Source organism: Vipera ursinii, assembly GCF_947247035.1.
Source record: "Vipera ursinii genome assembly, chromosome: 3".
In the NCBI taxonomy this organism is placed as follows: Eukaryota; Metazoa; Chordata; class Lepidosauria; order Squamata; family Viperidae; genus Vipera; species Vipera ursinii.
In genome coordinates this window covers 181,728,148-181,742,269 of record NC_139516.1, presented here as the reverse complement: position 1 = coordinate 181,742,269, position 14,122 = coordinate 181,728,148, and the positions used below count along the sequence as shown (strand labels likewise).

Below are 14,122 nucleotides of genomic sequence, written 5' to 3'. Positions count from 1 at the left end.
CTTCCTGTCCTCTACCATCTTCTGGAGTCCATTTAAGCTCACGCCTACTGCTTCAGTGACTCCATTGAGCCACCACATTCTCTGTCGTCCCCTTCTTTCCCAGCATTAGGCTCTTCTCTAGTGAGTCCTTCCTTCTTGTTAGGTGGCCAAAGTATTTGAGTTTCAACTTCAGGATCTGGCCTGTTAAAGAGCAGTCAGGGTTGATCTCCTCTAGGACTGACTGATTTGATCGCCTTGCAGTCCAAGGGACTTGCAGGATTCTTCTCCAGCACCATAGTTCAAAGGCCTCAATTCTTTGGCGCTCAGCCTTTCTTATGGTCCAAGTTTCACAGCCATACATTGCAACTGGGAAGATCATAGCCTTGACTATACGCACTTTTGTTGGCAGGGTGATGTCTCTGCTTTTCAGTGTGCTGTCTAGATTTGCCATTGCTTTCCTCCCCACGAACAAGCGTCTTTTAATTTCTTGGCTGCAGTCCCCATCTGCGGTGATCTTGGAGCCCAGGAAAATAAAATCTGCCCCTACCTCCATTACTTCCCCATCTATTTGCCATGAATTGAGAGGGCCGAATGCTATGATCTTGGTTTTTTTAATGTTAAGTTTCAACCCAAGTTTTGCACTCTCCTTCTTCACCTGCAACAAGAGGCTGTTTAGTTCCTCTTCACTTTCTGCCAGTAAAGTGGTATCATCTGCATATCTTAGGTTGTTGATATTTCTCCTGGCAATCTTAATTCCAACTTTTGATTCATCTAGCCATGCCTTTCTCATGATGTGCTCTGCATATAGGTTAAATAGGCAGTGTGACAGTATACAGCCTTGCCAGACTCCTTTCCCAATTTTGAACCAATGAGTGGTTCCGTGTCCAGTTCCCACTGTTGCTTCTTAATCCGCATACAGGTTTCTCAAGAGACAAATAAGATGGTCTGGTACGCCCATCTCTTTAAGAACTTGCTACAGTTTGTTGTGATCCACACAATCAAATGCTTTAGTATAGTTAATGAAGCAGAAGTAGATGTTTTTCTGGAACTCCCTAGCTTTCTCCATGATCCAGTGTATGTTGGCAATTCGATCTCTAGTTCCTCTGCCTCTTCAAAATCCTGCCTGTACTTCTGGTAGTTCTCGATCCACATACTGATGGAGTCTAGCTTGTAGGATTTTAAGCATAACTTTACTAGCATGTGAAATGAGTGCAATGGTCCAATAGTTTGGCACTGCCTTTCTTTGGAATTGGAATATAAACTGATCTTTTTCAATCCTATGGCTACTGTTGAGTTTTCCAAATTTGCTGGCAAATTGAGTGTAGCAATTTTACTGCATCGTTTTAAGATTTTGAATAGCTCACCTGGAATACTGTCATCTCCACTAGCTTTGTTGTTGCTCAGCTTTCCTAAGGCCACTTCACTTCACATTCTAGGATGTCTGGCTCAAGGTCAGTGACCACCTCTTCATGATTATCAAGGATGTTAAACTCATTCTTGTATAGTTCTTCTGTGTAATTTTGCCACCTCTTCTTAATCTCTTCTGCCTCTGTTAGGTCCCTGCCATTGTGGTACTTTATCATGCACATTTTTGCATGAAACGTTCCCTTCATCTCTCCAGTGTTCTTGAAGAGATCTCTGGTCCTCCCTATTCTATTGTTTTCTTCTATTTCTTTGCACTGTTCATTTAAGAAGGCATTCTTATCTCTTCTAGCTATTCTCTGGAATTCTGCATTTAATTGGGTGTATCTTTCTTTTTCTCCCTTGCATTTCACTTCCCTCCTTTCCTCAACTATTTGCAAAGCTTCCTCAAACAGCCATTTTGCTTTCTTGCATTTCTTTTTCTTTGGGATGGTTTTAGTTGCTACCTCTTGTACAATGTTACGAACCTCCATCCATAGTTCTTCAGGCACTCTGTCTATCAGATCTAATTCCTTAAATCTATTTGTCAGGGATATGATTTAGTTCATACCTGAGTGGCCTAGTGCTTTTCCCTACTTTCTTCAGTTTAAGCCTAAACTTTTGCAATGACAAGCTCATGGTCTGAGCAACAGTCAGCTCCTGGTCTTGTTTTTACTGACTGTATAGAACTTCTCCATCTTTGGCTGCAGAGCACAGTTAATCTGATTTCTGTGTTGACCGTCTGGTGATGTCCATGTGTAGAGCCGTCTCTTGGGTTATTGAAAAAGAGTGTTTGTTATGACCATCATATTCTTTTGACAAAATTCTGTCAGCCTGCGCCCTGCTTCATTTTGTATTCCATGGCCAAACCTGCCTGTTATTCCAGTTATCTTTTGGCTTCCTACTTTACCATTCCAATCCCCCATGATGATAAGGACATCATCTTTTGGTGTTAGTTCTATAAGGTGCTGTAGAGTTTCATAAAGGTAAAGGTTCCCCCACACATGCGTGTTAGTCGTTTCCAACTCTAGGGGCCAGTGCTCATCTCCGTTTCAAAGCCAAAGAGCCAGTGCTTGTCCGAGGATGTCTCCGAGGTCATGTGGCCAGCATGACTACACGCCAAAGGCGCACAGAACGCTGTTAGCTTCCCACCGTAGTGGTCCCTATTTTTTTACTTGCATTTTTACGTGCTTTCGAACTGCTAGGTTGGCAGAAGCTGGGACGAGTAACAGGCGCTCACTCTGTTATGTGGCGCTCGGGATTCAACCCACCAAACTGCCGACCTTCTGATTGACAAGCTCAGCGTCCTAACCCACTGAGCCACCACGTCCCTTAGAGTTTCACAGAACCAGTCAATTACATCCTCTTCAGCACTGGTGGTTGGGGCATAGACCTGGATTACTGTGATATTGAATGGTTTGCCTTGGATTCAAACTAAGATCATTCTGTCATTTTGGGGATTGTATCCCATTATTTCTTTTCCTACTCTTTTATTGACTATGAAGGCTACTCCATTTCTTCTGAGGGATTCTTGCCCGCAGTAGTATACCTGATGGTCATCTGAATTAAATTCACCCATTCCTGTCCATTTTAGTTTGCTGATTCCTAAGATGTCGATGTTAAGTCTTGTCATCTCGTTTGACCACGTCCAGCTTGCTTTGATTCATAGATCTTACATTCCAGGTTCCTATGGAGAAAAAATCTTTACAGCATCGGACTTTCCTTTCACCACCAGATACATCCACAGCTGAGCGTCCTTTCAGCTTTGGCCCAGTCGCTTCATTCTTTCTGGCGCGGCTCTTCCCCAGTAGCATATTGGACGCCTTCCAACCTGAGGGGCTCATCTTCCAGCGTTATATCTTTTTGCCTTTTGGTACTGTCCATGGGGTTTTCATGGCAAAGATACTGGAGTGGGTTGCCATTTCCTTCTCCAATGGATCATGTTTTGTCAGAACTCTCTGCTACGACCTGTCCATCTTGGGTGGCTCTCCATGGCATATGTCATAGCTTCATTGAATTACACAAGCCCCTTCGGCACGACAAGGCAGTAATCCATGAAGGGTGGGCTAGAATTACCTGATTTAAAATTACACTTTTTAGCTTGTCGCTTAATATAAACGAACGTATGGGTGACTTTAAAAGAGGTGTTATTGGAATTGGAAGGACATGATTTAAGATTTTGTTGGCATGGCTATTTTTATTATGATAAGGTCAAGGTTAATGTACATTTTCAAAATCACTTATTAGACATTCCATATTGACAATTTAGAATAGGTATAAGGCAAAATTGTATCTTAAAGTAGAGACAATTTTAATATTCTTTAATAAATAATTCTATTAAAATCCCTTTATGATTGTCACCCCAATAAGTTTTTTTTAAAGAATGGAAATGAAATTTAAACAAAATGGTTCAATGATAATGATTTGTTGAATTTTTTTGAACAAATTAATTTAAACACAAGAGAAAATCTGGAGTTGGAAGTTTCTACATATTATTGATTCCCTTATGCTTAGTTAGTGGAAAGTTTTAAGTCTGATTTAAAAGTTATGAATTTGAAGGTGGTAAAATCGAAGTTGATGGGGCAATGCGCTGACATTTATAAACCGTTCAGAGTGCTATAAAGTACTATGGAGTGGTATATAAGTCTAAGAGCTATTGCTATGTCATTCGGAATAGAATAGAGCTGGAAGGGACCTTGCAGGTCTTCTAGTCCAGCCCCCCACTCAAGCAGGAGAATGTGGAGTTGTGTACAAAGGATGATCATCTATTAAAACCTTTTAATATATACAAATATTATTACTAAGATGTATAAATTTTTATTGAAAATAGAAACAGAGGACAAACAAATTAAAGATTGTATGAGAAAATGGGCAAAAGTAGTGTTAAATATAGTTAAGCCAATGGGAGAATATGTGGAAGAAATGGTTAAAATTTACAATGAATTTTAATTTTAAAAAGCAGTTTTATAAAATGACCAGTATAGGACACCAGATAAACTTTCAAAAATGTACCAGGGAATTTCAAATATTTGTTGGAAATACAATCAAACAGAAGGCATATTCTTTCATCTTTGGTAGACAGGCAAGAAAACTAAAAAAATACTGACATTAAGTATGTCTTCTAATTCAGAAGATTTGAAAAGTGAATACACAGATGAAACCAGAGATTTTTCTTTTCTTTAATGGACAAACAAATGGAAACATGTTACAGACTGCTTTGGTACATGATAACAGCAGTGAGCCACAGTGGCAAAAAGACTGATAAATATCTACAATGGAGCAATGATGGTGAACCTGATAGAATTGGCAGAGATGGCAAAATTGACGGCTTTGATTAAGGAAAAGACTGGCCTGTTTTATTTCTACATGGAAACCATTTTGGATTTTTGGGGAGAAACTGAAAGAAATGAAAATATCAATTTTGGAATTTGATTGTTAGAATTATACATACCGTAATTATAGAAGTAATGTAGACAAATGTTAACTTTAGAGTAAAAATGTAATGCATTTTCCTTATTCATATCTCTACCAAAGAAATCAGAAGTCATTCTTTTTTACTTATTTTTCTTAATCTTTCTTTTCTCTTTTGCATGTATATCCTCTTCTGGAGGAAGAAATTTATCTCATTAGCAAGCACACCCCATTAGTTATAATCCATTTACTGTGTATGCATGGCATGCTTACTCAAACTTTAACTGATTCTTTCTGGATTTCTAAATAAAAAAATGTGTAGGTATGTGTCATAAGAATGGAACAGTAAATTATTCTTACATAAACTAGAACTGTGTGATTCATATAATCATCAATTTTATAATTCTTTAATTCTAAAATAACAAAAGATTATGCATTTGTTAACATAAATAAGTTGTTAGTTAAGATTACAAGAGGGGAAATCAATTAAATATACAAACTTGTGAAATAAAGCACTACAAACATCCTATAAACATTTATATTTATAAACCAAAGAACCTGATAAGGACTAGGGTTTCCCACATCAATTACTGTAATTAAAATAACTAATACTCAAAAATTATAGAAAACAGTATAAGATTCTTTCTAATTAGAATTTAACTAAATAATAATTTTATTGCACAATAAATGGTGAGTTTCCATTATTCCTTACATTTACCACCTTGTTAAATAGTGTTCCCTTTAGCCATGTTAGAAATTTATTACATTTTCTATGCAAATGTATTAATCTGGATAAATTCCATAATAATTACTACACTGTGTTGAGTTGTAATTTGGATTATAACTAATCTAAAGTGGCACTAGAATTAAATGACAATATAAATGAGGTATTAGAAGGCTCTTGTCTTCTAAATCAATATTCAGTAAACATAGTTTTCTTATTGCCAAGTCTTCTTGGAAAGCCTCCATCTGAGATAAGGAAAGCAATACAGAACAACAATTTATATAAATGCTTGAGCACCAAACATGTTAATCCCTTCTTTTCTAATGCATTATATGCTAAAAAGGGGTGAGAGCACTTTTCTGTCTAGCTTGTTAAGGCTATGATTAACTTGTTGGTTTTCTGGGACTTCTTTGCCAATACTTAATTCAGGAGAAGAAAATCCAAATTAACATTCAATTATACATAAGCAGTTATGCAGTCATTAAACATAGTTGTCAGCTGTATTGAGAATTAACCTCATTGAATGAATACTTTATATGCAGAATTAATTTAGAGAATTCTATTGTAGGATTCAAAAGGTCAGTTTGAGAATTTGAAATGTGAACTAATTTTTTCTAAGCTTCTTACAAAAGCATCTGCCTTTAGCATCTAAAGGTGTTCTACTGCACCACAGGACAATTGGAGCATAGGTGAGGCTAATTAAACTTGAATATAATGTTCATAGAACTTGCTATTATGTTTCTGAAGTCCAACACTTCTGCCTATTACCCTATTAAAATGCACTTAACCAAAGAACTCAGATGATTTATAACAAATATTTTAGACAGAAAACACATCAAAATATAAGACTTACTTAACAGAGCACAACATGAAGCCAGATGTTTCAAAAATAAAATTTCTCTTTTTCCATTACACTCCTACATTGACCCCAGTAACAAACCAAAGCAGCATGTCTTTCAATACTGCTTTTAGATTCACCTTCCAAAGAAAGGGCATGTATATTTTAAATAATCCCTACAGACCAAGCTGTGTTATGAACAGTTCTTCTTCAGGTTCTTGATTTCAAAAGCTAAGCAGTACTAGTGCTATCTATATTTCTGAACAGTTGATATATATCTATGAGACAAATCTTTTTTTCATAAATATTACTGAATTTTGCATAAAGAAAAACCAGTGTTTTCATACTTCTACTGTTTACAAAGTAAACAATAATTTTATTGTATCTCTCAGTAATGGTTCATTTAGATGAAAATACATTTTTATGTAAAATAATAATTCCTGATTAACTGAATGTCTTTATGGTGAATACAAGCTCTTTTATCTGCTGTTGTCATTTGGATTCAAGGAAAAGATATATGAGCACCTGAAACTAATAGCTTTCAACCTGCTTCAGCACCTCTTCTGCTTCAGTGAATCCAGCATAATATAACAGAATAGCGTGCAGCAAAAGTAGCCAATGTAATATTCATTGTGACCATAGATTTCCATCTCATAAATAAAAAGCATGGATGGAGTCACATTTTGCCAAATCAAATACAGAAAAAGCTTTGTGTATCCATGCCAGATGCTGGCCTTGGGTTTGTTTGTGCACAAATAAATGTCATGACATGGGAGTTCTGCTTTCAAAGACAGTAGCTTTCATAGCAGAGCTTTGTATATTCTTAAAGATCAATATTTCCCAGCTCATAATCTGTTTTCAATGATATTTCCTTCTTCTTGGCCAAATCATCTGTAAACCTTTTCATAGATTTTCTGTATTTCCCCCCCTGTAAATACCAGATAAAGGGCCACATAGAGGCAAGATTCCTGAATCTAAGTGATCATATATCAAGAACAGAAAGCTGATGGTGATGGGTGGGTGGGTGGGAAGCATTCCCATTGTCTTAGGACTGCAAAGAGATGAAACATGAATGCAGAGGAAATTCCTCAAGTAGTGTGGAATCTTATGAAAAATTAATATGCCATCAGAGGAATACAAGTACAGCTAAGATTAATGAAAGGTGCTTAAAAATTACAAGTACACAAACTGATTTGATTAAAAAATAATCTCACTAGTTGTTTTATAATATTCTTCAGCTTATCCACATCTATCCTGTCAGATGGTTATGATTAAAAATAGGTCAATGTCAGGCTACTGATAAAAATCACATGCAAAATACACATGCAATAGATAATACCAGGAATGTCCAGACAGTTTTAAATTAAACAAGCAAACAAACAAACTATTTTAAACCCATTTTAAAAGAGTGGGGGGAAAAATCTAGCATCTTACCAGAGTCTTTATTAGCTTTTCTGCCTTCACTTTTATTTCTCTCTTTCTCACATGTGTCTTTATCATCAGCAACAGCCACTGATGAGCTTTTAGTAGACCCCTCTGCATCTTCAATTTGTTCTTCTGCAAATGAGCATTAAAAAATGACAAAAAAACTAGCTTAGGGACCATTCAACATGAGGTGTAAATATGATCTTTAATAAGATCAGGATTACATTTAATGAGATATTGTCAGAAACTGAAAGAAGGACACTTAAAAAGACATCAGATATCAATTATTAATAATCTGGGTTGTTATGGTGCAGCCCAGGATCCATGTTTTCTTAAACATACAGTAATAACTAGAGCTACAGAAAAAGTAGATCTTATTGGCTACAAATAATTTGCATTATTAAAGTAATATATTCAACATAAGTTATATATAGCAACATATTTGAGAAACCCATCAAAAATAAATCTGATTAGAGTCCATACATTTTGTTAATGTCAGTCTGTAAATATAATATGAGATCTCAGATTTCTTCTTCAGGAAGAACCAGTTGGGGTAAATGAAACAATTTGGCATATAGTCTTTAAAAAAGTGACCTTACTTACACCTTACTTACCTGTTCACACCAGTTAGATTACATGAAAATCTTCACAGTAACTCAACCCAATTTAATTATTCAGTAAATCTTAGCTATGTTGCTACTAGTGGATTAATCTTTTTATGCAGTTAACTTCTAGGCTAAGGCCATGTAGCACTAATCCGTGAAAGGCCTACTGTTCCTTTTCATCTTGTGATCATTTGTCTGTGACTGTGCTGATGTCACATTTTAATGAATTTTAGCAATCTGAGTAATGCCAGATAACCAGACTTGCAACTCCCTACAGCATAGCATGCTGTTTTCATCACAATACAAGAAAGAAAGAAAGAAAGAAAGAAAGAAAGAAAGAAAGAAAGAAAGAAAGAAAGAAAGAAAGAAAGAAAGAAAGAAAGAAAGAATTCAGTGCAGGATGGTAGAAGGTGATCAAATGGGATTCAAAACACCAGGCTGCTCAATTTCATAAAGTCTTTAATGACCATATAAATTAACACTGGAAAGGCAAAGGGTCACAGACACACATTTGCATACACGCCTCAATTCACTTTTGATAAGGAAAGCTTTTTTTTGGCTTGGGGAATATGATATAATTAACCCTTTAGATACCATACAAAATGCACCTACCAACATTTTAAGTGTCAAGCATTAACTGAAAATTACACACTACATAAAATTTTCATTGTAAATGCTATAGTGATTGAAAGGGGAAATTGTGGCCCCTTCCTCCACTCCCCATGTTTTATTAATAACATTCTGACAACAGAATGAAATATCCTCTGTCATGTGGAGCAGCTGAGCACAGAAAAATTGCTACTTAGTGTTTTACTTGCAGTGGAGCTGAATCTACAAGAAAACAATTGAAGCCACTATCAAGCTATGCTAGGCAGTATAAATGGAAAGAAAGAAATAGATATAGTGGGATATTTTACATTAATTTCTTGAATACGCTACACTGCAAGCTACTTATCAACAGCTTTTTGGGGAGAAATATTTTCGAGAACTAGAAACATTGGGAAACAGGAAAGAAAGATCTTCCTCAAAAATGTAGATGTAATAATAATCAGCAATGAATGGAATAAACAATTCCTTTGATATTAGCATGCTTATTTCTTTTTCCCCCCTCTCTCTGTGGTATAACTAATCAAACACTGTAAGGTTCCTTGTCACAGCTGGAAACAATGCTGTGTTTATTAAAGGTGATGGGAGGGCACAGTCTGCAATGCTGTATGCTTATGATTGTGACTAGACTGCGCTGTTAATGCAAATAGATATAGAAAGAGATGTGTGCACAATGTGCACATTGCCCATCTAGTCAAAACTCATGGTCTAACATAACCTATGGCAATTCCATGCTGAATATGCTCACAGATGGACAGATTTCCACCCCCTTCTCTTGATTTACCAGTCCATCCCCAGCTGGGAAAGAAAACGACGTGTCAAAACAAGACGGAGCATCCTTATTTTGAAGGAGCATAAATGCTGTCAGAATAAGCATGAATAAAATGGCGTATGTGTGCATGGGCATGCTTGCACAGTCTAGACCAGGGAAAAATAAGGAATAATAATTTTTTTAAAAGAACAGCAACACTGTCATCATCTGGGTCTCATCAGACAATTTTAGCTGGGTGCACTCTTTTTTTCTGGTATGTGTTTTAAATATGAGAGAAATTCCCAGACATGTTCTCCTATACATCATCATGGTGTCTGACCTCAATCTGACCCCGGCAACAGTTTGAGAAATCTAAATGTGAACAAAGACTCTGTGTCAGCAGCAGGGAGAAATGGTTAGGTAGACTTTTGCCCATCAACTTAATCACAAACAGCAGTTTTTAGGCCATAACTTTACAAGGCTCCATCAAGCCACCAGCACATAACCTTTCAAGGTAGAAGTGCCCTTTACCCCCTCCCCCCCAGTGATTTTTCTCAGTCCTCAGATACTTCCTTTGATGTAGCAAGGCAATTAGATCGAATGTTCAAGAACCAAAAACCTGTTTTATGATTTTGAAAGCTGTTTATTATAGGTTGGGTACTGAGGCTCCTAAAGGCCTTACAAAATTTAATCTTGGAAAAAAATGAACCAAAGACAATGTATACACCCCATGAGCATTATATTATTATTGTTACTATTATTATTGTTGTTGTTATTGTTATTATTATTATTCTTAGTATTATTATCAGTGCTTTTTTTGTGGTGGGGGGAAAAGGTGGCAGAGCTCACACACGTCATACAACCCGCCTTGCCTACCCTACAAGGTTCCATCCAAAAAAAGTGCCGGAATTCCGTTTTGGGCATTCTATGATAAAAAAGTCATCATCATCATTATTATTATTATTATTATTGTTGTTGTTGTTGTTAAAATTTCAATTGGCAATCTTAATTTGTCAATGGCAGACACCTTCAGGAAATTATTTGGCTACCTTTTCAAAACTGTACTTAGCTTTTCTTCTGAAAATCCATGTCAGAAGGAGAAATAATTTATGGAATCTGCTTTGACTCTGTTTAGGAAAGCAGAGAAAAATATACTGATTTCTTAAAAACTTACATTGTTACAAATGTAATTAGTAGAATAAAGAAAAATGAAACTGTTGGGCAAACCAATATATTTAGGTGTGTAAAATGGAATTTCACATGTTTAAAATGCACTGTGAAATTGGCAATGATTTGAATTCACTGTTAAAACAGCAATGTACTTTTTTATAATTGCATGTTTTAAATCAATGAAGAGGATTGTATATAGAAAGTGTATTGAATTATATTAATATAACAATGAAGCCTGGGATCATACTTTAGATATGAGTAAGACTTTTGGGGCTGTTTTAAATATAGGAAATCTACTTCATATCCTTACAAATATCACCTTTGAAAAGAAGTAGAATTTGGAATTCAGACATGTTTTTATTAGCTAATAGCACACATCGCTGCACCATAATGCTACCAATATTACCACCACTTTTATCTATACTACAATGTCTTTGAAGCCCAAGAGTTGGTCTTTTCTGAACCCAGTTCTGATTTTTATATAATATAAGTATATGTACATATATTTATAGGTAAAGGTAAAGGTTCCCCTGCACATGTGTGCTAGTCGTTTCCGACTCTAGGGGCCGGTGCTCATCTCCATTTCAAAGCCGAAGAGCCAGCGTTTCTCCGAGGACGTCTCTGTGGTCATGTGGCCGGCATGACTAGATGCCAAAGGCGCACAGAACGCTGTTACCTTCCCACTGTAGTGGTCCCTATTTTTTTTACTTGCATTTTTTACGTGCTTTCAAACTGCTAGGTTGGCAGAGGCTGGGACGAGTAACAGGCGCTCACTCTGTTACGCGGCACTCGGAATTCGATCCGCCAAACTGCCGACCATCTGTTCCCATATATTTATGGGAACATGCAATATAAATATAACCATATATGTAATACTTCCCTGTTAAATCTTGGCAAATCAAAATTAAAAATCCACGAGGACCCAGATTGTTGGGGGCAATAAGCTGACTTTGTAAAAATGCCGCTGGGGGGGGGCGAAAGCCCTAATAAGCAGGTATATACATAGAATGAAGGCTATTGCTAAGCACATTGTGCTTTAGATTGTAAGCCGCCCTGAGTCTTCGGAGAAGGGCGGGATATAAATGGGATTTTTTTTAAAAAGTATCTTTATTTGTTCTTTATGTTTGTGAGCTTAATCTATGCCACCATCTCTCTATTTATTCACTACTCACTATTTCCCACTATTAGTCTTCCTTTGTTTTGTATAGCTGTTATTTTTGGCCAGTTCCAAATGATGTTGAGAGGTATATGGCAAGAAATATACAGCAATCAGGAAACATATATAATTGGAGCCACCAAACCTGAGGCAGCAGGGAACATGTCTATCATAATCTGGATGGAAAAGTATGGGTGCTTCCCAAGGAGCCATTAATGATCTTGAATCATTATTGTGGGATTTTATAATGGAACTCAATTTGTCATTTTTTTTTTCCGGTTCAGCAGTGAACTTGATCAAAAAGCACAATCGTGATTAGGCTTCCTCTTAAATAGGGAGAACAGAAGAGAAGTCTTTCAGAAAGACTTTGCATCTTGCTTTAATTGCACAGGGTATCTCTCTAGTTGGCAATTTCATCAAGATCAGAATCGACATATTACCACAATTGAGCTCAAAATTTCTTTGTTAAGCGAGACAGTTATGTGAGTTTTGCCCCATTTTATGATCTTTCTTGGCAGATATGTTAAGTGAATCACTACAATTGTTAATCTGCTTGTCAGAAGATCACAAAAGTTGGTAACTTGATCTGAGGACACTTAACTGTCATAAATATCAGACATTTGCCAAGTGTCTGAATTTTGACCATATAATTGTGGCAATGCTGTAACGCTCAAGTGTGAAAAATAATTCACTTTTTTTACTGCTGCCGTAACTTCAAACGGTCACTAAATGAACTTTGATAAGTCAGGGACTACCTGTATATCTTTACAACAGTGACTTCCATAGAAAAATGGGAGAAGGAAAACTCAAAACTGTGGAAGTATTTATTTCTTGTGTCTTATATTTTCTTACAAAGCTCAAGAGCAGAATATAAAGCATTTCCTCCTTCATTTCCCCCCCAATGATATCAACTCTCTTGATAATTTGAGTTGAAAGATAGTGACTGAATCAAAGTGGACCAGAGGAATGCTGTGAATATAATTTACTTGGACTTCAGTAAAGTAGACCACAACCTACTACTTGATAAGATAGAAAAACGTGGGTTAGACAGCATCACCACCAGATGGATTTGTAGCTGGCTGACCGGCCGTACTCAGCATGTGGTCCTCAATGGAACTGCATCTACATGGAGGGAAGTGTGTAGTGGGTGCCCCAGGGCTCTGTTCTGGGCTCAATGCTCTTCAACATCTTCATCAATGATTTGGGAAACTCATCAAATTTGCAGACAACACCAAGCTGGCAGGAATAGCCAACACTCCAGAAGATAGGCTTAAGATACAGAAGGATCTTGACAGACTTGAACATTGGGTGCTATCTAACAAAATAAAATTCATTGGTGAAAAAAGTAAGCTTCTACATTTAGGCAAGAAAAACCAAATGCACAGGTATAGTATAGGTCAGCAGTAGGCAACCACGGCTCTTTTATGACTCATGGACTTCAACTCCCAGAATTCCTGAGTCAGCTATGGTATAGGTAGCACCTTGCTCAATAGTAGTAACTGTGAGAGGATCTTGGAGTCCTAGTGGACAATCACTTAAATATGAGCCAGCAGTGTGTTGCAGCTGCCAAAAAAGCCAACACAGTGCTAAGCTGCATTAACAGAGGGATAGAATCAAGATCACGTGAAGTATTGATACCACTTTACAATGCCTTGGTAAGGACACACTTGGAATACTGCAAGGTGTTGAGACTCTAGAAAGAGTATACAGAAGAGCAACAAAAATGATTAGGGGACTGGAGGCTAAAACATATAAGGAACAGTTGCTGGAATTGGGTATGTCTAGTTTAATGAAGAGAAGGATGAGTGTTGACATAATAGCAGTGTTCCAATATTTCAGGGGTTGCCACAAAGAAGAGGGAGTCAAGCTATTTTCCAAAGCACTTGAAGGCAAGACAAGAAGCAACATATGGAAACTAACCAAAGAGAGAAGCAACCTAGAACTTAGGAGAAATTTCCTGACAGTTAAAACAATTAATCAGTGGAACAACCTGCTTCCAGAAGCTGTGAATACTCTAACACTGGAGGTTTTTAAGAAGAGACTGGACAGCCATTTG

General features: G+C 36.8%; 1 protein-coding gene across 1 annotated transcript in view; it reads right to left on the bottom strand.

Moving 5' to 3' along the window:
- ZFHX4 (zinc finger homeobox 4) overlaps window positions 1-14,122 on the bottom strand; it is a 210,863-nt gene that overhangs the window by 31,592 nt on the left and 165,149 nt on the right. Inside the window, exon 5 of the mRNA XM_083359811.1 lies at window positions 7,788-7,910. Coding sequence (XP_083215937.1) covers window positions 7,788-7,910 — 123 coding nt within the window. The remainder of the gene's footprint in view (window positions 1-7,787; window positions 7,911-14,122) is intronic.